This window comes from Salmo trutta, chromosome 20, assembly GCF_901001165.1.
Source record: "Salmo trutta chromosome 20, fSalTru1.1, whole genome shotgun sequence".
Taxonomy (NCBI): Eukaryota; Metazoa; Chordata; class Actinopteri; order Salmoniformes; family Salmonidae; genus Salmo; species Salmo trutta.
The window spans coordinates 32,072,400-32,099,081 of record NC_042976.1 but is presented as its reverse complement, the minus strand read 5'-3'; the positions used below and the strand labels follow the sequence as shown (position 1 = coordinate 32,099,081).

Genomic DNA, 26,682 nt, shown 5'->3' with positions numbered 1-26,682 from the left:
CACACACACACACACACACACACACGCACGCACGCACGCACGCACGTACGCACGCACACACGCGCGCGCGCGCACACAGAACTGATTCAAAATAAGACATTAGAAGTTACTGCCAAGCCAGAATCTTAACTATCCGAGTACAGATTCATGATCAAATACAACATATTGAAATGCTAGGGGTTGGAAAGGAACCTGGGCATAATGTAGAACTCAATAACAGATGGGGATGGTTCGTTGTTCCATGGTTTCGCCACAGGCTGTAACACCATTAGGCTGGTGAGTGGAGCACTGTTCAATGCTCTAATGGATAGGTGGGGAACAGCATGGCTGTGTTAGGGACCACACTACAACCCTGGTTAGGTTCACTGGCCTGCACACAGGACTTATTGACTCATCCTGGAATATACAGACACTTCCCTTTAATTATGGATACACTCATAGTGGTGTCAGAATGACAGAGTGTACAGGGGATAACAGAGTAAGACTTGAATGTTTGTTGAGTGATGGCTCAGTGCCTCTAGGACAGGGATGGGTAACTGGTCCTCGGATAAAACACATTTTTTTGGAGGTGGGGTTGGGGGAGAACTCAGTCGTGGTCTCAACTTCCTGTTGATAGTTAGAATAGTAGAATATACGGTGCAATTTCTAAATGTTGTTGTGCATCAGCAGTCTTGTTATGTCAGTCACTGTCAGTCAATTAGCCCATGTCAGCTACATTTTATTTTCGATTGCCAAGTTCGTTTAGCGGCCAGTTATCTAAACTTGTTATCAGGGTCGAATTACCACCCGGGATGGCCCCATTGATTTTGTTAGTCTCACTCATATCATATGAAAAACTGCAAACATTTCTTTCCAACCTATGGCAAAATGTATACAATTGCATGAAATTTGTTAAATCTTCTCTCCGCCGCATGGCAAAATGTGTAGAATTGTAGCAAATGTTCTTTAAAACTGCAACGTTGTCTCTACACCCCATGGCAAAATGTGTAGAATTGTAGCAAATGTTCTTTAAAACTGCAACGTTGTCTCTACACCCCATGGCAAAATGTGTAGAATTGTAGCAAATGTTCTTTAAAACTGCAACGTTGTCTCTACACCCCATGGCAAAATGTGTAGAATTGTAGCAAATGTTCTTTAAAACTGCAACGTTGTCTCTACACCCCATGGCAAAATGTGTAGAATTGTAGCAAATGTTCTTTAAAACTGCAACGTTGTCTCTACACCCCATGGCAAAATGTTTAGAATTGCATGTAATTAACTCTAAAACAAACAAAAAATCTCTGCTGTCAAGAGAAAGGCCACTAAAATATTTTGCTCGTAATGTGTGTGTGTGTGTGTGTGGGTGGGTTGATGTGGGTACGCTGACCCGCAAGCAAATGCGGCCCCTCATGATTCAAAAGTTCAAAGTTGCCCATCCCCGCTCTAGGATTATGTGAAATGTTCTTTTTGATAGAGATTAAAGATGGCACAACCACAAACATACAATGTGCTGCTGGTGAACGAAAGTGACAGGCTGTGCAGTGTTGGCCCACACAGTCTCATGTAGCTCCTTTTGGGGGCAGAGGTCCAAGGAGCAGAGAGGAATCCCTGTGTCAGTAACAGACTCTACCCATCCCCTCGCATAGCCTCCACTCCCCTCCCTCTGCCCTGCCCTCCCCTCCCTCCCTCCCTCTACCCTGCCCTCCCTCCCTCTACCCTGCTCTCCCCTCCCTCCCCTCCCTCCCTCCCTCTACCCTGCCCTCCCCTCCCGTCACTCTGCCCTGCCCTCCTTCTACCCTCCCCTCCCTCTCCCCCGCCCTCCCTCTGCCCTGCCCTGCCCTCCCCTCCCTCCCTCCCTCTACCCTGCCCTCCCTCCCTCTACCCTGCCCTCCCCTCCCCTCCCCTCACTCTGCCCTGCTCTCCCTTCCCCTCCCTCTGCCCTGCGCTCCCCTCACTCTCCCCTCCCTCTGCCCTGCTCTCCCCTCCCTCCCCTCACACTGCCCTGCTCTCCCCTCCCATCACACTGCCCTGCTCTCCCCTCCCTCTGCCTTGCTTTCCCCTCACGCTGCCCTGCTCTCCCCTGCTCTCCTCTCCCTCTGCCTTGCTCTCCCCTCCTTCCCCTCACACTGCCCTGCTCTCCCCTCCCATCACGCTGCCCTGCTCTCTCCTCCCCTCACTCTGCCCCACTCTCCCCTCCCCTCACTCTGCCCTGCTCTCCCCTCCCATCACGCTGCCCTGCTCTCCCCTCCCCTCACTCTGCCCCGCTCTCCCCTACCCTCACTCTACCCTGCTCTCCCCTCCCCTCCCTCTGCCCTGCTCTCCCCTCCCCTCACTCTGCCGTGCTCTCCCCTCCCTCCCCTCGCTCTGCCCTGCTCTCTCCTCCCTCTGCTTTGCTCCCCCCTCACACTGCCCTGCTCTCCCTGCTCCCTGCTCTCCCCTCCCATCACGCTGCCCTGCTCTCCCCTCCCCTCACTCTGCCCTGCTCTACCCTCCCTGCCTTGCTCTCCCCTCCCTCCCCTCACGCTGCCCTGCTCTCCCCTCCCTCCCCTCACGTTGCCCTGCTCTCCCCTCCCCTCACTCTGCCCTGCTCTCCCCTCCCCTCACTCTGCCCCGCTCTCCCCTCCCCTCACTCTGCCCAGCTCTCCCCTCCCTCACTCTGCCCCGCTCTCCCCTCCCCTCACTCTGCCCCGCTCTCCCCTCCCCTCACTCTGCCCCGCTCTCCCCTCCCCTCACTCTGCCCTGCTCTCCCCTCCCCTCACTCTGCCCCGCTCTCCCCTCCCCTCACTCTGCCCTGCTCTCCCCTCCCCTCACTCTGTCCTGCTCTCCCCTCCCTCCCCTCACTCTGCCCTGCTCTCCCCTCCCCTCACTCTGTCCCGCTCTCCCCTCCCCTCACTCTGCCCCGCTCTCCCCTCCCCTCACTCTGCCCCGCTCTCTCCCCTCCCCTCACTCTGCCCTGCTCTCCCCTCCCCTCACTCTGCCCCGCTCCTCCCCTCCCCTCACTCTGCCCTGCTCTCCCCTCCCATCACTCTGTCCCTGCTCGCCCCCTCCCCTCACTCTGTCCTGCTCTCCCCTCCTCCCTCACTCTGCCCGGCTTCTCCCCCCTCCCCTCACTCTGTCCGCTCTCTCCCTCCCCTCACTCTGCCCCCTGCTCTCCCCTCCCCTCACTCTGTCCCGCTCTCCCCTCCCCTCACTCTGCCCACGCGCTCTATCCCCTCCCCTCACTCTGCCCCGCTCTCCCCTCCCCTCACTCTGCCCCGCTCTCCCCTCCCCTCACTCTGCCCGCTCTCCCCTCCCCTCACGCTGTCCTGCTCTCCCTCCCCTCACTCTGCCCGCTCTCCCCTCCCCTCACTCTGTCCTGCTCTCCCCCTCCCCTCACTCTGCCCCGCTCTCCTCCCTCCCCCTCACTCTGCCCGCTCTCCCCTCCCCTCACTCTGTCCGCTCTCCCCTCCCCTCCACTCTGCCCTGCTCTCCCCCTCCCTCACTCTGCCCCCGCTCTCACCCTCCCTCACTCTGCCCCGCTCTCCCTCCCCTCACTCTGCCCCGCTCTCCCCTCCCCTCACTCTGTCCTGCTCTCCCCTCCCCTCACTCTGCCCTGCTCTCCCCTCCCCTCACTCTGCCCTGCTCTCCCCTCCCCTCACTCTGCCCCGCTCTCCCCTCACTCTGCCCTGCTCTCCCCTCCCCTCACTCTGCCCCGCTCTCCCCTCACTCTGCCCTGCTCTCCCCTCCCAGACTCTCTCTGTATGTTTGTCTCTGTCTCTCTCTTTGTAAACTTCACTCTCTCTCTCTCAGCAGAAGATATTCAAACCCAGCGGTTTACAAACTCCAGTAATGTCTGTTGACAGTTTGCAAACAAGAATTAATTGAATTAGTCAACACTGACAGGAAGAATAAGGCATGTGTGCTCAGCTTCATATGTTTCTCTCTTTGGAGCAGACAATAAATATTGACTGATTCCTGAAACTTGCAGTTCAGAAAATGTATGTATAAGAAAGTATAAAAACAGTTACTGAAAAATAAGATCAGTAAAATAAGGAGACAGAGAGACGGAACATGGAAGAGTTTCTCTCCAGTCTCCACCAGCCATTTGATAGCCCTAACACACACACACACACACACACACACACACACACACACACACACAACCCCAGTCCAGACCCTGTCAGACAGAGACTGAGTGAGGGCATGATGAGACACACACACACACAATTCAGGAGAGATGCAAATAATGAATTCATCTATTTCTAGCTGGAGTTTAGAGGAGGATGAAAAAATAGAGACGGAGGGAGTCAAGGGACGCTCCACTCTTCTCTGCTGATAAACTACCAAAAACATACTCTATGACCTCTCCATCTCCAGCCCACTCCCACCCCTCTAACCCTGCCCACTCCCACCCCTCTAACCCAGCCCACTCCCACCCCTCTAACCCTGCTCACTCCCACCCCTCTAACCCTGCCCACTCCCACCCCTCTAACCCTGCCCACCCCCACCCCTCTAACCCTGCCCACCGCCACCCCTCTAACCCTGCCCACCGCCACCCCTCTAACCCTGCCCACCCCCACCCCTCTAACCCAGCCCACTCCCACCCCTCTAACCCTGCCCACTCCCACCCCTCTAACCCTGCCCACACCCACCCCTCTAACCCTGCCCACCGCCACCCCTCTAACCCTGCCCACTCCCACCCCTCTAACCCTGCCCACTCCCACCCCTCTAACCCAGCCCACTCCCACCCCTCTAACCCTGCCCACCGCCACCCCTCTAACCCTGCCCACTCCCACCCCTCTAACCCAGCCCACTCCCACCCCTCTTACCCTGCCCACTCCCACCCCTCTAACCCTGCCCACACCCACCCCTCTAACCCTGCCCACCGCCACCCCTCTAACCCTGCCCACTCCCACCCCTCTAACCCTGCCCACTCCCACCCCTCTAACCCAGCCCACTCCCACCCCTCTAACCCTGCCCACTGCCACCCCTCTAACCCTGCCCACTCCCACCCCTCTAACCCTGCCCACCGCCACCCCTCTAACCCTGCCCACTCCCACCCCTCTAACCCTGCCCACTCCCACCCCTCTAACCCTGCCCACTCCCACCCCTCTAACCCTGCCCACTCCCACCCCTCTAACCCTGCCCACTCCCACCCCTCTAACCCTGCCCACTCCCACCCCTCTAACCCTGCCCACCGCCACCCTTCTTACCCAGCCCCACCCCTCTAACCCTGCCCACTCCCACCCCTCTAACCCTGCCCAGCCCCACCCCTCTAACCCTGCCCACCGCCACCCTTCTTACCCAGCCCCACCCCTCTAACCCTGCCCACCGCCACCCTTCTTACCCTGCCCCACCCCTCTAACCCTGCCCACCGCCACCCTTCTTACCCAGCCCCACCCCTCTAACCCTGCCCACCGCCACCCTTCTTACCCTGCCCCACACCTCTAACCCTGCCCACCGCCACCCTTCTTACCCAGTGTGTCTTTGAGGTTCTTGACCAGCGAGGCCTTCTTCACCAGGCTGTTCTTGCGCTCCACGTAGTTGGAGGGGACGTAGCCGGTCTGGGTGGAGGCGTTCCTCACCCTCCACCACGTCTTGCTGTCGTCCAGCAGGGTGAGCCGCTCATTCTTCCTGATGTCAAGTTCCTGGTCCTGCTGGGCCGTGTAGTCCCACTTGGCTACAACTGTCACCTCCTCCATCATTTTTCATGGAGTCCCCCTGGCGGGGCGGGGGTGGAAAGGAGAGGGAGAGACGGTAAGTTACACATAGACCCCAAATTAGACGAGAGACAGAAAGACAGAGGGTTGTCTAACCTATTATCACAGGAATGTCTGATGAACTGATCTTAATGCTAGAAGAAAATCAACGATGAGACAATTGTGGTAATGGGGGAAATGTTAAGTGTGTGAGAGATTGAAAAAGAAAGCAGAAAAGCAGGCGAATACATAGAATCAGACTAATGTAATCCTCTCTCCATTTCACACGGCAGAATTATGACGTCAGACAAGATAATCCCTACTACGCCACCCAACTATTACATTAGATCCTCAGCTTCACCGTCTAACTACAGACCACAGCTATCAAATCACACCGCAGGCATGAGGGCACTGTGTGTGTGTGACAGGGATTAAGCATGCTCTATTTCACAGTGCAGGAGGGGAGTCAGGTGAACACACAGCTTTACAGCACCACCTTAGCTACTCTGTGTTAGCACGAGAATGTAAAAGAAAGTGTGCGTGCATCCGTACATGTACGTACAGTGCATTCGTAAAGTATTCAGACCCGTTCACCTTTTCCACATTTTTATGTTACAGCCTTATTCTAAAATGGATGAAATTGTTTTTTTCTCCTCAATCTTTTATTTTTATTTTATTTTACCGTTATTTTACCAGGTAAGTTGACTGAGAACACATTCTCATTTACAGCAACGACCTGGGGAATAGTTTCAGGGGAGAGGAGGGGGATGAATGAGCCAATTGTAAGCTGGGGATGATTAGACAGCCGTGATGGTATGAGTGCCAGATTGGGAATTTAGATTGGGAATTTAATCTACACACAATACCCCATAATGACGAAGCAAGAACAGGTTTTTAGAAAGGTTTGCTAATATATTACAAATAAAAAATGAAATATCACATTTACATAAGTATGCAGACCCTTCAGCACCTTTGGCAGCAATTACAGCCATGAGTCTTCTTGGGTATGATGCTACAAGCTTGGCACACCTGTAATTGGGGAGTTTCTCCCATTCTTCTCTGCAGATCCTCTTAAGCTCTGTCATGTTGCATTGGCAGCGTCACTGCACAGTGGTTTTCAGGTCTCTCCAGAGATGTTTGATCGGGTTCAAGTCCGGGCTCTGGCTGGGCCACTAAAGGACATTCAGAGACTTGTCCCGAAGCCACTGGTGTGTTGTCTTGGCTGTGTGCTTAGGGTTGTTGTCCTGTTGGAAGGTGAACCTTCACCCCAGTCTGAGGTCCTAATCGCTCTAGAGCAGGTTACATCAAGGATCTCTCTGTACTTTGCTCGTTCATCTTTCCCTCGATCCTGACTAGTCTCCCAGCACCTGCTGCTAAAAAACCTCCCCACAGCATGATGCTGCCACTACCATGCTTCTCCATACCTGACGCTTGGAAATCAGGCCAAAGTGTTCAATCTTGGTTTCATCAGACCAGAGAATCGTGTTTCTCATGGTATAAGAGTCCTTTAGGTGCCTTTTGGCGAACTCCAAGTGGCAGTCATGTGCCTTTTACTGAGGAGTGGCTCCCATCTGGCCACTCTACCATAAAGGCCTGATTGGTAGAGTGCTGCAGAGATGGTTTTCCTTCTAGAAGGTTCTCCCATCTCCACAGAGGAACTCTCGAACTCTGTTAGAGTGACCATCAGGTTCTTGGTCACCTCTCTGACCAAGGCTCTTCTCCCCTGATTGCTCAGTTTGGCCGGGCAGCCAGCTCTAGGAAGAGTCTTGGTGGTCCAAACTTCTTCCATTTAAGAATGATGGAGGACACGGGGGACCAGTATGGAAAAAAATGTATGAAATGTATGCATTCACTACTGTAAGTCGCTCTGGATAAGAGCGTCTGCTAAATGACTAAAATGTAAATGTGAATGTAAAAAATGACACTGTGTCCTTGGGAACCTTCAATGCTGCAGAAACTTCTTGGTACCCTTCCCCAGATCAGTGCCTCGACACAATCCTGTCTCTGAGCTCTATGGACTCCAATCAAGTTGTAGAAACATCAAGGATTATCAATGGAAACAGGATGCACCTGAGCTCAATTTCAAAGTCTCATAACAAAATGTCTGAATACTTATGTAAATAAGGTATGTTTTCTATTTTAAATAAATTTGCTAAACTTTCTAAAACCCTGCTTTCACTTTGTCATTATGGGGTATTGTGTGTAGATTGATGAGGATTTTGTTTTATCTCAACAATTTATTTGTAACGTAACAAAATGTGGAAGTCAAGGGGTCTGAATACTTTCCGAATGCACTGTATTTGTGCCTGTATGTGAGAGTGGCTGTATGTGTGAGTGGCTGTGTGCATGCGATGAGCACTATATTATCTGTATAGTAATAAAAAGCACCAACAACAACATAAATCATTGTGAATGCAGCACAATCCCAGGCTGGATGTGCTCAGTCTAACAGTTCTGTCCCGTCAAGCCCTCTGACAGCCTAATGATATTCTCTGGGTCCCACAGTGCCAGTGGAATGAAAAGCATCCTTACAATCCAGTGTCTATGTTAGTGTACGTTCTAATGTTAGTCTTTTAAAATGATAAACTTGGATGAGCTAACACAACTTTCCATTGGAACACAGGAGTGATGGTTGCTGATAATGGGCCTCTGTACGCGTATGTAGATATTCCATTTTTTTTTATCTGCCGTTTCCAGCGACAATAGTCATTTACAACATTAACAATATATACACTGTATTTCTGATCAATTTGATATTATTTAAAATTGACAAAAAAATGTGCTTTTTTTTTCTTTCAAAAAGGACATTTCTAAGTGACCCCAAACTTTTGAACGATAGTGTACTCCAAAGTTCAACTACTGCAGATGGAAAACTGAACATTTAAATAGATTAAGGAAGCGTTGCCTTGTTAACATGAAACTGCGATGATCACTAAGAGGAAGAGAGCATGAATGTTCTCCAATAGTCAACATTGTCCAACTGTTAACCTCTCTAGGGTAGGGGGCAGTATTTTCACGGCCGGATGAAAAACGTACCCAAATTAAACGGCCTACTACTCGGGCCCAGGAACTAGAATATGCATATTATTAGTAGATTTGGATAGAAAATACTCTGAAGTTTCTAAAACCGTTTGAATGATGTCTGTGAGTATAACAGAACTCATATGGCAGTCAAAAACCTGAGAAGAATCTAACCAGGAAGTGAGAATTCTGGTGCTTGTAGTCCTTTCAAGTCATTGCCTATCGAACACAGTGACTTAGGGTTCATTTTGCACTTCCTAAGGCTTCCACTAGATGTCAACAGTCTTTAGAAAGTTGTTTGAGGCGTCTATGACGAACAGAGAGCGAACAGTGGAAGTTGGAAGTTGTTGACTCAGGACGGTACTGCCGTTCATTGGCGCACGTTCACATGAGAGTTAGCTGTGTTCCAAAACGTTTTTCAAGACATTGGAATTGTCCGGTTGGAATATTATTGAAGTTCTAAGTGATAAAGGCCCTAAAGATTGATGCTATACAACGTTTGACATGTTTGAACGAACGTAAATATAACTTTTTTTACTTTTCGTCAAGACATTTTCGCGCGCTTCCTACATTTGGAGTAGCTAACTGAACGCGCTAACAACAAGGAGATATTTGGACATAAATGATGGACTTTATCAAACAAAACAACATTATTGTGGACCTGGGATTCCTGGAAGTGCCTTCTGATAAAGATCTTCAAAGGTAAGTGAATATTTCTAATGCTATTTATGATTTTAGATGACTCCAAAATGGTGGGTATCTGTATTGCCTAGTGTATTTTTCTGAGCGCAGTACTCAGATTATTGCAAAGTGTGCTTTCCTCGTGAAGCTTTTTTGAAATCTGTCACAGCGTTTGCATAAAGGAGATGTTTATCTATAATTCTTTGAATAACAGTTTAAATTTTATCAACGTTTATGGTGAGTATTTTTGTATATATAAAATGCTAATCATTTACTTAAAAATCATACAATGTGATTTTCTAGATTTTTGTTTTAGATTCCGTCTCTCACAGTTGAAGTGTACCTATGATAAAAATTACAGACCTCTACATGCTTTGTAAGTAGGAAAACCTGCAAATCGGTATCAAATGCTTGTTCTCCCCACTGTATATATATTTATATTTCTTTGCACTTCACTTGGGACTTACTTGCGTGACTCAGGAGAGGCACTCTACTTGTTGTTTCAGTACAGATCGGTGGGGGAGGGGCACAAGAGAAGCAGGTGCAGGTGTGTCTCACACTGAGGGTATAGAGAGAGAGAAAGTAGCCAAACCAACTCGCTCATGTTAGATAGACAAACTTGTTGCTGCAATAGATTATCATGTCATCTGGTAGTGTCTGTCTTGACTGCATCAACTCGATGTACAGAATCCAGGCTATCTACACTATCTAGCTAAATTAGTTAGCCAGCTAACGAGACTAATGGAGTCTATTTTGCTGCTCTCACCGCATTCTTGTCTGCAACAACTTGTCTGCAACAACTCCATTCATATTAAACAGCCTATCTGTTGGTTGATCCTTGTAGCCAACCCCTTCTCATTTAGCCAATTTATTATCGTAATTATCAATAATCCAAGATGGCGTAGCAGTCAGACGTCTTTGTCCTTCATCTTGTTGTGTCCCATGTATATATATATTTCCATCTTTTCTTCGCATATCTTTTTATATATATTATCGCCCCCAGAAACCTGCTCCTTTAACTCTCTATTCTGGGCGTCATAGACGACCAATTCTCATAGCTTATCCTTCGAAAGCCAAGTCAACAAACAGATTACCGACCATTTCGAATCCCACCGCACCTTCTCCGCTATGCAATCTGGTTTCAGAGCTGGTCATGGGTGCACCTCAGCCACGCTCAAGGTCCTAAATGATATTGTAACCGCCATCGATAAGAAACAATACTGTGCTGCCGTATTCATTGACCTGGCCAAGGCTTTCGACTCTGTCAATCACCACATCGGCAGACTCAATAGCCTTGGTTTCTCAAATTATTGACTTGCCTGGTTCATCAACTACTTCTCTGATAGAGTTCAATGTGTCAAATCAGATGGCCTGTTGTCCGGGCCTCTGGTAGTCTCTATGGGGGTGCCACAGGGTTCAATTCTTGGGCCAACTCTTTTCTCTGTATACATCAATGATGTCGCTCTTGCTGCTGGTGAATCTCTGATCCACCTCTACGCAGACGACACCATTCTGTATACTTCTGGCCCTTCTTTGGACACTGTGTTTACCTGTTATGGCTAGGGGGCAGTATTTGCACGGCCGGATAAAAAACGTACCCGATTTAATCTGATTATTACTCCTGCCCAGAAACTAGAATATGCATATAATTATTAGCTTTGGATAGAAAACACTCCAAAGTTTCTAAAACTGTTTGAATGGTGTCTGTGAGTATAACAGAACTCATTTGGCAGGCCAAAACATGAGAAGATTCTGTACAGGAAGTACCCTGTCTGACCATTTCTTGCCCTTCTTGATTATCTCTATCCATTACAGTGGATCTCTGCTGTTACGTGACACTTCCTACGGCTCCCATGGGATCTCAGAAGGCGGCAAAAAGCTGAATCGTGGCTTTGCAGGCTCTGGCTGAAGAACATTAGCGCGTTTGGATAGTGGCCAGTAACAGTACTATGAGACTCAGGCTCGTGCACGAGGGGATAGCATGCTTTTATTTTCTCTCTCTTTGTACGTATACACGCTTTGCCGGTCGGAATATTATCGCTTTTTTACGAGAAAAGTGGCATAAAAATTGATTTTAAACAGCGGTTGACATGCTTCGAAGTACGGTAATGGAATATTTAGAAATCTTTTGTCACGAAATGCGCCATGCTCGTGACCCTTATTTACACTTCGGATAGTGTCTTGAACGCACGAATAAAACGCCGCTATTTGGATATAACAATGGAGTATTTTGAACCAAACCAACATTTGTTATTGAAGTAGCAGTCCTGGGAGTGCATTCTGACGAAGAACACCAAAGGTAATCAAACTTTTCTAATAGTAAATCGGAGTTTGGTCAGGGCTAAACTTGGTCGGTGTCTAAATGGCTAGCCGTGATGGCTGGGCTATCTACTGAGAATATTGCAAAATGTGCTTTCACCGAAAAGCTATTTTAAAATCGGACATATCGAGTGCATAGAGGAGTTCTGTATCTATAATTCTTAAAATAATTGTTATGTTTTTTGTGAACGTTTATTGTGAGTAATTTAGTAAATTCACCGGATGTTTGCGGGGGGTATGCTAGTTCTGAACGTCACATGCTAATGTAAAAAAGCTGGTTTTTGATATAAATATGAACTTGATTGAACAAAACATGCATGCATTGTATAACATAATGTCCTAGGGTTGTCATCTGATGAAGATCATCAAAGGTTAGTGCTGCATTTAGCTCTGGTTTTGTTTTTTGTGACATTATATGCTAGCTTGAAAAATGGGTGTCTGATTATTTCTGGCTGGGTACTCTTTCGCTGTAAAGCCTTTTTGAAATCGGACAGTGTGGTTAGATTAACGAGAGTCTTGTCTTTAAAATGCTGTAAAATAGTCATATGTTTGAAAAATTGAAGTTTTCGGATTTTAGAGGAGTTTGTATTTTGCGCCACGCCCATCATTGGATATTGGAGCAGGTGTTCCGCTAGCGGAACGTCTAGATGTAAGAGGTTAACAACCCTCCAGACAAGCTTCAATGCCATACAACTCTCCTTCCGTGGCCTCCAACTGCTCTTAAATACTAGAAAAACTAAATGCATGCTCTTCAACCGATCGCTGCCCGTACCTGCCCGCCCGTCTAGCATCACTACTCTGGACGGTTCTTACTTAGAATATGTGGACAACTACAAATACCTAGGTGTCTGGTTAGACTGTAAGCTCTCCTTCCAGACTCACATCAAACATATCCAATCCAAAGTTAAATCTAGAATTGGCTTCCTATTCCGCAACAAAGCATCCTTCACTCATGCTGCCAAACATACCCTCGTAAAACTGACCATCCTACCGATCCTCGACTTCGGCGATGTCATTTACAAAATAGCCTCCAATACCCTACTCAATAAACTGGATGCAGTCTATCACAGTGCCATCCGTTTTGTCACCAAAGCCCCATATACTACCCACCACTGCGACCTGTACGCTCTCGTTGGCTGGCCCTCGCTTCATACTCGTCGCCAAACCCACTGGCTCCAGGTCATCTACAAGACCCTGCTAGGTAAAGTCCCCCTTTACCTCAGCTCACTGGTCACCATAGCAGCACCCACCTGTAGCACGCGCTCCAGCAAGTATATCTCTCTGGTCACCCCCAAAGCCAATTCCTCCTTTGGCCGTCTCTCCTTCCAGTTCTCTGCTGCCAATGACTGGAACGAACTACAAAAATCTCTAAAACTGGAAACACTTATCTCCCTCACTAGCTTTAACCTCTCTAGGGTAGGGGGCAGTATTTGCACGGCCGGATAAAAAACATACTCAATTTAATCTGGTTATTACTACTGCCCAGAAACTAGAATATGCATATAATTGTTTGATTTGGATAGAAAACACCCTAAAGTTTCTAAAACTGTTTGAATGGTGTCTGTGAGTATAACAGAACTCATATGGCAGGCAAAAACCTGAGAAGATTCCTTACAGGAAGTGCCCTCTCTGACCATTCCTTGGCCTTCTACACTCTCTTTATTGAAAACTGAGGATCTCTGCTGTAACGTGACACTTCCTACGGCTCCCATAGGCTCTCAGAAGGCGGCAGAACGTTGAATGATGACTTTGCAGGCCATGGCTGAAAAACAGTAGCGCATTTGGATAGTGGTCGATCTGAGAACAATGAGACTGCATTTCTAAGGTATTTGAATATCGATTTCGTCCCACATACCCTAGAGAGGTTAAGTACCAGCTATCAGAGCAGCTCACAGATCACTGCACCTGGACATAGCCCATCTATAATTTAGCCCAAACAACTACCGCTTCCCCTACTGTATTTATTTATTTTGCTCCTTTGCACCCCATTATTTCTATTTCTACTTTGCACTTTCTTCAACTACAAATCTACCATTCCAGTGTTTTACTTGCTATATTGTATTTACTTTGCCACCATGGCCTTTTTTGCCTTTACCTCCCTTATCTCACCTCATTTGCTCACATTGTATATAGACTTATTTTTCTACTGTATGTGTGTTTTACTCCATGTGTAACTCTGTGTTGTTGTATGTGTCGAACTGCTTTGCTTTATCTTGGCCAGGTCGCAATTGTAAATGAGAACTTGTTCTCAACTTGCCTACCTGGTTAAATAAAGGTAAAATAAAATAAAAAAATAAAAAGTAATTGTAATTCCATTTTGCATTGATTGGAAATCTCCCACTTCACTCGCCACACATGGAGCCTCTGACAGTAGTGTTGCTTTGATTGACCCACAATAACTAGATACCTACATCAGTAGGCTACCGATATGTCTTCTTTAATGGGGCGCGCTACATTTAAACAGTTGAATAACAAAAAATGTCTAATATCATGGTTTAGCCATGTATGTAGCAATGTCACATAGATCATTTTATTTTAGACAAACCTTTTTTATTACAATAGGCCTATAGTTGTTGTTTTTTTACATAAAGACTAAAAGCACCAGCAAATCAGCATGTTAATAGAGAAATACAGTACCAATCAAAAGTTTTGACATCTACTCATTCCAGTCTTTATTTTGACTATTTTCTACATTGTAGAATAATAGTGAAGACCTCAAAACTATGAAATAACACATATGGAATCATGTACTAACCAAAACAAATTGTTAAACAAATCCAAATATATTTTAGATTTTATATTCTTGAAAGTAGCCACCTTTTGCCTTGGTGACAGCTTTGCATTGTTGGGTGTCAAAATCCTTTTTCTTGTGCTTTTTGAGGTGGAACAACCCAGTGGGAAAAACAGAATGCTGCTATAGTGTGGGTGTGTGTCAAAAAACTGGAGTTGAGTGTTCAAGGAAGGAAGGCAGGCAGGCAGGCAGGCAGGCAGGCAGGCAGGCAGGCAGGCAGGCAGGCAGGCAGGCAGGCAGGCAGGCAGGCAGGCAGGCAGGCAGGCAGGCAGGCAGGCAGGCAGGCAGGCAGGCACACAGCGATAAATGATAAAACATCCAGTCCCACAAGAGAGACACACTAGGGATCACACATTTCCTTTCTCATATCGTCTTCTACACTTTATTCTTTAATGAGGGCAATTCACAGATGAAGCTCCGCCACAAAGGACCGTATAACTCACGAGAAGAGTAGTCACACAATTACACCACATAAAAGACCCCATTACCGCTGGAAAGATTTATATCTTCAGATATAGACCACTGCATTTCAGAAATGCAAATGGATTACTCCGAGACTCGGGCGTTTAACACAGGATATTAAACTCTACTTCAATAAGGCCAGATCCACAGAGAGGCTGAACAGAGACTGAAGAAATTCTACACAACTATCCCATATGAATGCTATCCAGGACAGGCTCATCTCTTAATGCAGTGTCTACGGGTGTTTTAGCTAAATGTGTGGGTCATTTGGGGCGGCAGGTAGCCTAGTGGTTAGAGCGTTGGACTTGGTTGCAAGATCCCAGAGCTGACAAGGTAAAAATCCGCCGTTCTGCCCCTGAAGGCTGTCATTGAAGATAATAATTTGTTCTTAACTGACTTGCCTAGTTAAATAAAGGTAAAATATAAATAAAATGTATAGTATATCAGACCTCCTACTGTCACACTAGACTCTTGTCACAGCCTCTGTAGTGGAAAGAGTCTGGCAAGAGTACAAGCATTTGTGTAGCATTGAAATACAGTGAATGTGACCCTGCTTGCACACACTAAAGCTGCATAACAGGATTCCCTCACAGGCCTGGGAAGGAAGGAAGGGAGGAGGTAGAGGAGGAGAGAAGGTAGGAGGAGGGACTTTGAGAGGAACAGGTCAAATCTTGCCTGTGAGTCTATCCTTGCCCTGGGAGGAATGTAGAAGGGTGAGTTAGTCAGGTGAGGTATAACCGATGTGGCTTACAGAACAGCTGTATGTCACAGTTACACACCAATTCTGTCCCCAGGCGATAATGGGGAGGAAGTGTCTGGTATCGAGATTACAAGGATCTGACAGGCAAAAAGAGTATTCCAATAAACCACCTGTATCCCTCCCCTCTCGTTCTCCCTCTTGCCCCATTTATCAGCATTCTAATACTGACTCATTCTCCCTCAGAGTGATGGCCCTGCTTCCCTCCGTATCCACCATGATTATTCAGTCTCCCCAATGACCGTGCTCATTAGGGAGAGTGGTGGGGATGCCACTAAGAATCACATCCATCCTCCTCGCTGGGCGCTCACACACACGCCGACAGGCGGCAAACACACCATCAGTCACACACTATCAGCTTACCTCAGTTGTGTGCGAGATGTGTTACAGCTCACACTTCTGGTCTCCAGGCAGAGCTGTAGTGTGTAACTCTCTTAATTCAATTACTGAGTCTCTTTCCCTACAGCCATCTAGGTTTAGCTGCATTGCCATGTGCCATGCCTGCTATTGTCGAATTTTGTCTTTAAAGGATAAATCGGGGAGAAACCGAGGAAGGGAGACATTGAGGTAAACAAATGTAAAATACAAAAGGGGGTAGCGGGAGAATAAAGGGGAGAAAAAGAGGGAGTCTCTGCTCCCCCATCCCTCTATTGAGAGAGTTAAAAGGAGAGAATAATGACAGAATGCTGAGTTGAATTCCGCCTGGACTTCACAGCTCCTCATTGAGGGGGAGAGAAAAAAGCTCCCAGGCCTTTTCAGCACAACACAAAGAGAAAGGGATAGTAAAAGAGGATTAAAGAAAATAAACGTTTTTTTTTTTTTTTTAAAGAGAAAAAGACTGGCACAGTCCTCTGTTTGGCATTCAGGTCAAAAACACAGTAAGAGGAAAAACCAATGGAACAAACTGTTCTCCTTCTCTTCTTTTCCCAGTACTCTCATTTGTTTGATGCTGTTTGCTTTGAGTTGTTTCTCAGAGTAGGAAGCTGGTTAATATGCATTTGGACCATCCTGAATAAATACACTGCAGCATACGGAAACGGCTCCTGGTACTCCCATAGACCAATCGGTTCACTGTGATCTGAAAAGGCCTAATACAAGCACCCACAACAGACTGCTTTGGCTGGTTGTGAATGGCTGCTGAAAACAGGTCAAAGCCCTCGTCATCGGGGCCAAATGAATTGGAACACTGTCAATGTTAATGATCTGTTTTATAGTGAGTCCAGTGCCACTGTCATGCCAGAGCATTCTTTCCACACCTGCCCTGGTATGCAATGCAGTTGGCTAGGCCCATCTCTCTGACAGGGTTGGTATGAGCTCCTCTTCAGTTTGAGCGGTGGAAAATCACTATCATGTTTGATGTCCTCAAAGAAGACAGAGTGAAAAATGTCAGACCGAATGTTTTGATGCTCAGGGAGGTCCAAAAGGCAGACGACATCATGCCGTCCTTTCAACTGTCTACTCAAAATAAACCCTCGGGAGATAAGCTACTGACAGAATGCTCTGACCACAGAACGAGACCCACGCCTGCAGTCACTTAGCCAGCCACTTCACGGTGATATCATACAGGAGGAAGAGGGACTTATCAAACGAAGCTCTTGCAAGTCCTGATCAAAGCAACTCTGTTTAAACCATATCACTGACAAAACCCTGTTTGGCAAAGTGGATTGGATTGAGAGTGTAAGTGTTGGACTGAAATAGCCAGATTCTCTTCTCTTCCTCGTCGTTTCTACAAAGGTTACACATCAAAAGCAAAACTAATACATTTGCTAGATATTCTGTACAGTGTACACAGTTTCTAAATCAGGATATAGTCTACTTTCTGTGAATACTTTCCCACTCAGTTAGTGCTTCAGAAAGCAGCGATGTGATTCTTTTCTGACAGTATCACTCCATCTTTCTCTTCTGCACAGAGAAAATAGTAACTTGGGTTCTTCTGTCCACCCACATATTTGTCAGCAGCCTTGGACAGCGTTTGGACAGCGCTTTCACACTTATGCCCATCTTCATTAAACGGCTGACTACAGAAATGGTGGATTGCTCCCTTTATCGCTGTCCTCCCCCTCTTTCCTCCATTCACTCCCAGTTTTCAAGCAATTTGTCACATCACTCGTTTTCTGTCATTTCTCTCCCTCCCCCTGAGTGGGAGAGACATTGTTTGGTGAGTTTCCATGGTTCCAGTTGGTCCTATATCAGACTGGTCAGACTGCGACTGGTCCCCCCCCCCTGAAATCATCCTTTCTCTCCTCTGCTACTCTTCTCTTCTCGCTCTCTGTTCATTCTTTCCATACTTACTCTTCTCCATTTAACGGCTCCTACATCTCCTGAGTTTTCCTTCCTCTCATTACCTCCCACGCTACCATCTCTTACCCCCCCTTTCCACCTCTCCTGTTCATCCATCATAAATATGTCCATCGTAATGATAATTTGACCCTTGAATTCCGTTACTCTAAACATACATTTATAAACATAACCTCCCTGCATCCTTGTGTCCCACCATCTACGTAGGACAGGGTTTCCCCCAAACTCAGGTTTTTGTCCTAGCACTACACAGCTGATTCAAATGATCAACTAATCATAAAGCTTTCATCATTTGAATCAGCTGTGTAACATTAGGTCAAAAACCAAAACATGCACAGCTTGGGGTCCCAAGGACCGAGTTCAGGAAACGATGACGTAGGAGATCAAACAAAAATGACTTATGTTGGGGTGCTGGGACAAAAATATTTGTAATAAAGCTATGCCTGTACACTCAAAGTATTCAGATCGGAGTTGGATTGAAATCTGAATTAAAAAATGTTGTCAACCAATAAAGGTATAGGTGCTGGAGCAAGTTTACTATTTATTTACACAACTAGTCTCAAACCCTCCCTTTCCTTTTCATGACTCACTACCTCAGGCTGTCACGTCCTGACCATAGAGAGCTCGTATTTTCTATGGTAGAGTAGGTCAGGGTGTGACTGGGGGGTTTTGTCTAGTGTATTTATTTCTATGTTTGGTTTTAGTTTCTTTTTTCTATGTTGGGTTTTTTGTCTAGTTTCATTTCCTATGTTGTGTTCTAGGTTATTTTTTCTAGGTTGGGGTTTTCGTATGATTCCCAATTAAAGGCAGCTGGTCATCGTTGTCTCTAATTGGGGATCATATTTAAGTAGTTGTTTTTCCCACTAGTGTTTGTGGGAGATTATTTTGAGTTAGTGCATGTTGTACCTCTTCGTCACGTTTGTTTAAACATTTTTTTAAATAGTTTCTTGTATGTATTGCATAGTTTCACATATAAATAAAGATGTGGTACGATTCGCACGCCACGCCTTGGTCTCGTTCATACGACAACCGTGACACAGGCTTCTATTGTATGACCATTGTTTAGTTCCTGGCATGTTTTTCTCCCCTTCTTTGTTCATTTCTTACCGCTTCAATGGAAGTGCACCCGACTACAGTGTTAATCATGTTCTCTCTATTTTTACTCCCGGAGAGGTGACAGTCTGGTCGCTTGCTCCATGTCTCTGGGCACAGCATCACAAAGCACACAATACAAAGCAAATGACAGGCAATGGACTGAAAAGAACAGCTCTGATGTACAGATCTGTTTGTTTAGTCCTGTCTGGAGGAGTAACGCTGTGGTTTGTGAGTGTGGTTAAATGCCTGTGTGTGTGTATGCCACAGTGCCAATGTAATCAGCCATAGGGTCAACCAAAGGGGAAAATACAACAGAAATGTCTGTGGGCTAAAACCACTGCACTGTATTGAACATCATCATTGATTATAGTACTACGCTCTCTCCCCAGCACACTCCAACACAATCCTCATTCACAATCACTTTACTTATGCAAACTCCTTCATGTTGGTGTGAGTGACAGTACAGGAAGGGGTTCTGTGGCACAACCACCTGGAGCAAATAGGACTCCTGGGGCATCTGAATTGTCCAGCTAGGTGCAAATAGTGTTAGACACAATGTGAAGCACTTTGAGACTCGCAATCCATTATCATTAGTGTAATAGTCTAGTGATTTTACAGCCTGAACGCTGTTAGGAGTCTGGACGTGTACCGCAATCTCAAAAACATGAACAAAGAAACGAGGCAAAGATGATGGCGTTTGTCGTCCAGCCCGCCAGTAGAGGAACAACAAATTAGGCTAGTCAGTCTGCAAAGAGAGAGGGAGCCCACCAACCCAGCTGACTAATGAGGCTTAGAGACAGATCATGTTTCTCGTCTGAAACACATAAGGCCAGCCCCTCCACTGACATCCTGTGGGTTATCTGTATGATTTAACATGACTTGATTGCTTTCCCTTTTGGTGGAACAGAAAGGACAGGAATGACAGAGTAGCTAGAAGTTGCCCCAGCCTAAGAACTGATACAGGGCCAGATACCTATCATATTTCTCTGATGACAGCAATTAGTTGACTTGTCAAATCAAGTGTGCTAATGTTCGGATAGAACAAAGACGTGGAATGTGGAGGTCCTCAAGGACTGGGTTGGGATAGGTAACATTACTATGTAACGGCAGTGCGATATAGACAGAATGTTGTATTTCAGTTGGGAAGACCCCATCTGCCACTGCTACACACCAGATGCCCATGTCCTTAGGTTGTTTAAGGTACTATGCTATCTCATTATTACCCCTGGAATTTAGACTGCTTAGATGCCTTGAGTTAAAGACTGAAACACAACCAGAGAAGCAGAATGATTAAAGCACAGGAGGAAATCATGCCTTATGTAAAACCCATCCTCTGCACATCAACAAGATTACTGGCTCTGATGATCACACACAAACACACGCTGCACAACCCTCCACGCTGCACAACCCTCCACAACCCTCCACGCTGCACAACCCTCCACAACCCTCCACGCTGCACAACCCTCCACAACCCTCCACGCTGCACAACCCTCCACAACCCTCCACGCTGCACAACCCTCCACGCTACACAACCCTCCACAACCCTCCACGCTACACAACCCTCCACGCTGCACAACCCTCCACGCTACACAACCCTCCACGCTGCACAACCCTCCACAACCCTCCACGCTGCACAACCCTCCACAACCCTCCACGCTGCACAACCCTCCACAACCCTCCACGCTGCACAACCCTCCACGCTACACAACCCTCCACGCTGCACAACCCTCCACGCTGCACAACCCTCCACAACCCTCCACTCTGCACAACCCTCCACAACCCTCCACGCTGCACAACCCTCCACAACCCTCCACAGTGCACAACCCCTCCACGCTGCACAACCCTCCACAATTCACAACCCCTCGACAACCCTCCACGCTGCACAACCCCTCCACGATGCACAACCCTATACAACCCTCCACACTGCACAACCCTCCACAACCCTCCACGATGCACAACCCTATACAACCCCTCCACGCTGCACAACCCTTCATGCTCCACAACCCCTCCACGCTGCACAACCCTCCAAGCTGCACAACCCTCCACAACCTCTCCACGCTGCATAACCCTCCACAACCCCTCCAGAACCCTCCACAACCCCTCCACAACCCATCCACGCTGCACAACCCCTCCACAACCCTCCACGCTGCACAACCCCTCCACGCTCCACATCCCCTCCACGCTCCACATCCCCTCCACGCTCCACAACCCCTCCACAACCCCTCCACGCTCCACAACCCCTCCACGCTGCACAACCCCTCCACGCTCCACAACCCTCCACAACCCTCCACACTGCACAACCCTCCACACTGCACAACCCTCCACAAACCTCCACACTGCACAACCCTCCACAATCCTCCACGCTGCACAACCCTCCACAACCCTCCACGCTGCACAACCCCTCCACAATCCTCCACGCTGCACAACCCTCCACAATCCTCCACGCTGCACAACCCCTCCACAACGCCCACGCTGCACAACCCCTCCACGCTGCACAACCCCTCCACGCTGCACAACCCTCCACGCTCCACATCCCCTCCATGCTCCACAACCCCTCCACGCTGCACAACCCTCCACAACCCTCCACGATGCACAACCCTCCACAACCCTCCACGCTCCACATCCCCTCCATGCTCCACAACCCCTCCACGCTGCACAACCCCTCCACGCTGCACAACCCCTCCACAACCCTCCACAACCCTCCACGCTGCACAACCCCTCCACGCTGCACAACCCCTCCCTGCTCCACAACCCATCCACGCTGCACAACCCCTCCACAACCCTCCACGCTGCACAACCCCTCCACGCTCCACATCCCCTCCACGCTCCACATCCCCTCCACGCTCCACAACCCCTCCACGCTCCACAACCCCTCCACAACCCCTCCACGCTCCACAACCCCTCCACAACCCCTCCACGCTGCACAACCCCTCCACGCTCCACAACCCTCCACAACCCTCCACACTGCACAACCCTCCACACTGCACAACCCTCCACAAACCTCCACACTGCACAACCCTCCACAATCCTCCACGCTGCACAACCCTCCACAACCCTCCACGCTGCACAACCCCTCCACAATCCTCCACGCTGCACAACCCTCCACAATCCTCCACGCTGCACAACCCCTCCACAATCCTCCACGCTGCACAACCCTCCACAATCCTCCACGCTGCACAACCCCTCCACAACGCCCACGCTGCACAACCCCTCCACGCTGCACAACCCCTCCACGCTGCACAACCCTCCACGCTCCACATCCCCTCCATGCTCCACAACCCCTCCACGCTGCACAACCCTCCACAACCCTCCACGATGCACAACCCTCCACAACCCTCCACATCCCCTCCATGCTCCACAACCCCTCCACGCTGCACAACCCCTCCACGCTGCACAACCCCTCCACGCTGCACAACCCCTCCACAACCCTCCACAACCCTCCACGCTGCACAACCCCTCCACGCTGCACAACCCCTCCACGCTCCACAACCCCTCCACGCTCCACAACCCCTCCACAACCCCTCCACGCTCCACAACCCCTCCACAACCCCTCCACGCTCCACAACCCTCCACAACCCTCCACACTGCACAACCCTCCACAAACCTCCACACTGCACAACCCTCCACAATCCTCCACGCTGCACAACCCTCCACAACCCTCCACGCTGCACAACCCCTCCACAATCCTCCACGCTGCACAACCCTCCACAATCCTCCACGCTGCACAACCCCTCCACAACGCCCACGCTGCACAACCCCTCCACGCTGCACAACCCCTCCACGCTGCACAACCCTCCACGCTCCACATCCCCTCCATGCTCCACAACCCCTCCACGCTGCACAACCCTCCACAACACTCCACGATGCACAACCCTCCACAACCCTCCACGCTCCACATCCCCTCCATGCTCCACAACCCCTCCACGCTGCACAACCCCTCCACGCTGCACAACCCCTCCACAACCCTCCACAACCCTCCACGCTGCACAACCCCTCCACGCTGCACAACCCCTCCACGCTCCACAACCCCTCCACGCTGCACAACCCTCCACAACCCCTCCACGCTGCAGAACCCTCCACAACCCCTCCATGCTGCACAACCCTCCACAACCCCTCCACGCTGCAGAACCCTCCACAACCCCTCCATGCTGCACAACCCTATACAACCCCTCCACGCTGCACAACCCTCCACAACCCCTCCACGCTGCAGAACCCTCCACAACCCCTCCATGCTGCACAACCCTATACAACCCCTCCACGCTGCACAACCCTCAGGTATGTAGGAAAGAGTAAGAAACAGCGGAGCAGAACACAGATCTGCTGGTGTAAACAATACAGTTAGCTCAAAGGGTAAACTCAGTTGGCTGTAGCTTATACACACTCAGCACACAGAGGAAATGTGATGCCACTAGTGTCCAGTTACCTGCAGGTTAGTCTCCCACTACTGTTTACCCTACCATGTCCTTTTCACTGTGACTGGCTGCTAAAACACCTGTCAAAACAAAAACATGATGCATGTGTTCTCTGATTTAGTGGTAGAGCTCCACCTAACTGTCACTCAACACAATGGAGACCACTATGCCAGCTGAATTGAACACACACACACACACACACACACACACACACACACACACACACACACACACACACACACACACACACACACACACACACACACACACACACACACACACACACACACATGTATAGGGGGAAAACATTGTCTGAACTTCAGAATCAATGTGGGGGAAGATTTAGCTTCAGATGCCACAAACTCTCTCGTTCGAACAGAAACACACACACGAACCTCCAAGCTACTCTTGTTAGTGAACTGTTCCTGTTTTGCTCATTAGTACCGGTGCCGTGCCTACCTGGGAGACCAGACGCAGCAGACCAGTGTTAGGAGTTTGAGTTCAGAAACGTAGAAGCCTAACGGGGGGGTTGAAGAGGTCTCGGGGCCTGGTACTACAATGGGTTCAAACATCGGACACCTTCACCCATCATTAATGTAATGATGTGTTTATGTACATGTGTAATTATATACTGAACAAAAAAACATGTTGGTCCCATGTTTCATGAGCTGAAATAAAAGATCCCAGAAATGCTCCATACGCCATGAAGAACTGGCCTCACAACCACAGACCACGTGTAACCACGCCAGCCCAGGACCTCCACATCCGGCTTCTTCACCTGCGGGATCGTCTGAGACCAGCCGCCCGGACAGCTGATAAAACTGACGAGTATTTCTGCCTGTAATTAAGCTCTTTTGTGGGGAAAAACGAATTATGCTGGCTCCCAAGAGGGTGGGCCTATACCAGGCCCACCCATTTCTGCACCCTTGCCCAGTCATGTGAAATCCATAGATTATGGCCTAATGAATGAATTTCAATTGACCGATTTCATTATATGAATTGTAACTCAGTAAAATCTTTGAAATTGCATGTTGCGTTTATATTTTTGTTTTCCGTATAAATGCACGATAATACTGGTGTGATCCCTCCAAGGCAATGGAAGGCAGCTAACCTGGGAAGGATGACTATTCTCTACTACATAAACTACATGCAATGTGTGTGAGCGAGATCGACAGCTTGGTGTACACATACAGGGTGTGGTGCAGTCACTGTGGGCATCATTAGGTGTGATAATGTGTGTGAGAGAGATCGACAGCTTGGTGTACACATACAGGGTGTGGTGCAGTCACTGTGGGCATCATTAGGTGTGATAATGTGTGTGAGAGAGATCGACAGCTTGGTGTACACATACAGGGTGTGGTGTAGTCACTGTGGGCATCATTAGGTGTGATAATGTGTGTGAGAGAGATCGACAGCTTGGTGTACACATACAGGGTGTGGTGTAGTCACTGTGGGCATCATTAGGTGTGATAATGTGTGTGAGAGAGATCGACAGCTTGGTGTACACATACAGGGTGTGGTGTAGTCACTGTGGGCATCATTAGGTGTGATAATGTGTGTGAGAGAGATCGACAGCTTGGTGTACACATACAGGGTGTGGTGTAGTCACTGTGGGCATCATTAGGTGTGATAATGTGTGTGGATTCAAGAAGCAGAGCATAACATGTGGTTGAGATTGTCTCGGCTGTATGTCTCGGCTGTATGTCTCGGCTGTATGTCTCGGCTGTATCTCGCAGGCTTCACGCGCAGCCTGCCTTCAGGGAGTTCAGATCAGGATGTGTAACAGAGTCCATCTCTGTACGTCTGACTAGGGCTGGGCAGCATGGCCTAAAAATCTACATATTTCAAATGTTCTCTCTAAATAAGCTTTGTTGTACAATTAAAAAGGTCAAAATAAACAGCATTTGAAACCGTCAGCAATAGTTGAATGAATTCAGGATGTGTGAAATTAGACTAAATAGAAGTTCCACTAATCATTTTATCAAAAATAAGCAATGATCTGGCATTGAAGTCTGTATGAAAACAGTTTTCTTACCTTTTTGTTACAAATTTACCCACAACTATGCAAACTGCACATTCACTAATAATGACTAACTTCTTGTAGCAGGCATTATAGAAAATTAACACAGGTTTCATCATCTCTCAAGCAGAAGCCCACATGCTAGTGAGTAGCCAGCTAATCTTTATATTTCAAGTTAAGCCAAATCTATTTACTAGTGAACAAGGTAGAACATTTGAATTGTTATGAACAAACCCTTCTGTCCGTTTCCAACTGTTTGAACAGCATGCCAGACTGTCCACTTCGTTCAGATGTTGTAATCAAGTGGTCTGTCTACCTTATTTCTCAGAATGACAACAAGTTGACAATTCCTTATATAATTGTGTGTTAGGATTATTGCCCATTTATAAAACAGACTAGACAGCGAGTATAACAGACTTTGGCTAAAATGCTGCTAGCGGTACGTGCAATGCTGCGAGACAAACTGAGCATTTTCCAAAATCAATGTTCATTGATATTCTTGTTTTAGTAGTGTCTGCTCTGCGCGCAATTGGATTAGTTGAGACAAAAAAATTGAAATTAAATGAAAATGTTCCGCAAAAATATGCATCTGAAAAGCATAACTGGCACGCAATGCAGATGGGTAGAAACGGTCAGATAAATTGCCATTCCACATGAGAAAGGTTGGAGACTCCTCATGTAGCCTATTACCGGCAACTTCAGGAGAGTAACGGCAGAATCTGCCATAACCATTAGGAGGGTAGGGGGTTATATTTCCTGGTTATCTTGATCTCTGGCTCCCTCCAGTCATTTGTGTCTGATTTCAAACAGTGCCCTTAAATTGTATATGTTTATTTTTATTGAACCTTTAGTTAACTAGGCAAGTCAGTTAAGAACAAATTCTTATTTACAATGAAGGCCTGCCGGGGGACAGTGGGTTAACTGCCTTACTCAGGGGCAGAATGACAGATTTTTACCTTGTCAGCTCGGGGATTCGATCCAGCAACCTTTCGGTTACTGGCCCAACGCTCTAACCATTAGGCTTCCTGCATCAGACAAGCTCAATGCATATATAATTGATTTTATTAAAACACATAGGGTGTCTATGAAAAAATACAAGTTTTATCATTTAGACCATTCGATTGGTCGAAAGAAGATGCGACTTTCGTTCGACCAAGTTATTTTTTAGC

At 48.0% G+C, this 26,682-nt stretch overlaps 2 protein-coding genes across 2 annotated transcripts in view; one reads left to right on the top strand and one right to left on the bottom strand.

The window, feature by feature from the left end:
* The window catches only part of LOC115155881 (cytoplasmic protein NCK2), a 47,195-nt gene that overhangs the window by 7,796 nt on the left and 12,717 nt on the right, over positions 1-26,682 (bottom strand). The window contains exon 2 of the mRNA XM_029702888.1: positions 5,435-5,679. Coding sequence (XP_029558748.1) covers positions 5,435-5,663 — 229 coding nt within the window. The 5' untranslated portion in view covers positions 5,664-5,679. The remainder of the gene's footprint in view (positions 1-5,434; positions 5,680-26,682) is intronic.
* Positions 20,368-25,276, top strand: LOC115156363 (extensin-like). The gene is made up of 3 exons (XM_029703840.1): positions 20,368-20,896; positions 21,167-23,356; positions 25,230-25,276. The coding sequence occupies exons 1-3, from the start codon at positions 20,368-20,370 to the stop codon at positions 25,274-25,276; spliced, it is 2,766 nt and encodes a 921-aa protein (XP_029559700.1).

Excerpts from the sequence above, each read along its gene's own strand:
- LOC115156363 (XM_029703840.1), top strand. The coding sequence starts at position 20,368 with ATGATTAAAGCACAGGAGGAAATCATGCCTTATGTAAAACCCATCCTC. Across the intron at positions 20,897-21,166 it reads ACCCTCCACAACCCTCCACA|AACCCTCCACAACCCCTCCA; the intron begins GTGCACAACCCC and ends CAACCCCTCCAG. Across the intron at positions 23,357-25,229 it reads CCACGCTGCACAACCCTCAG|GCTTCACGCGCAGCCTGCCT; the intron begins GTATGTAGGAAA and ends TGTATCTCGCAG.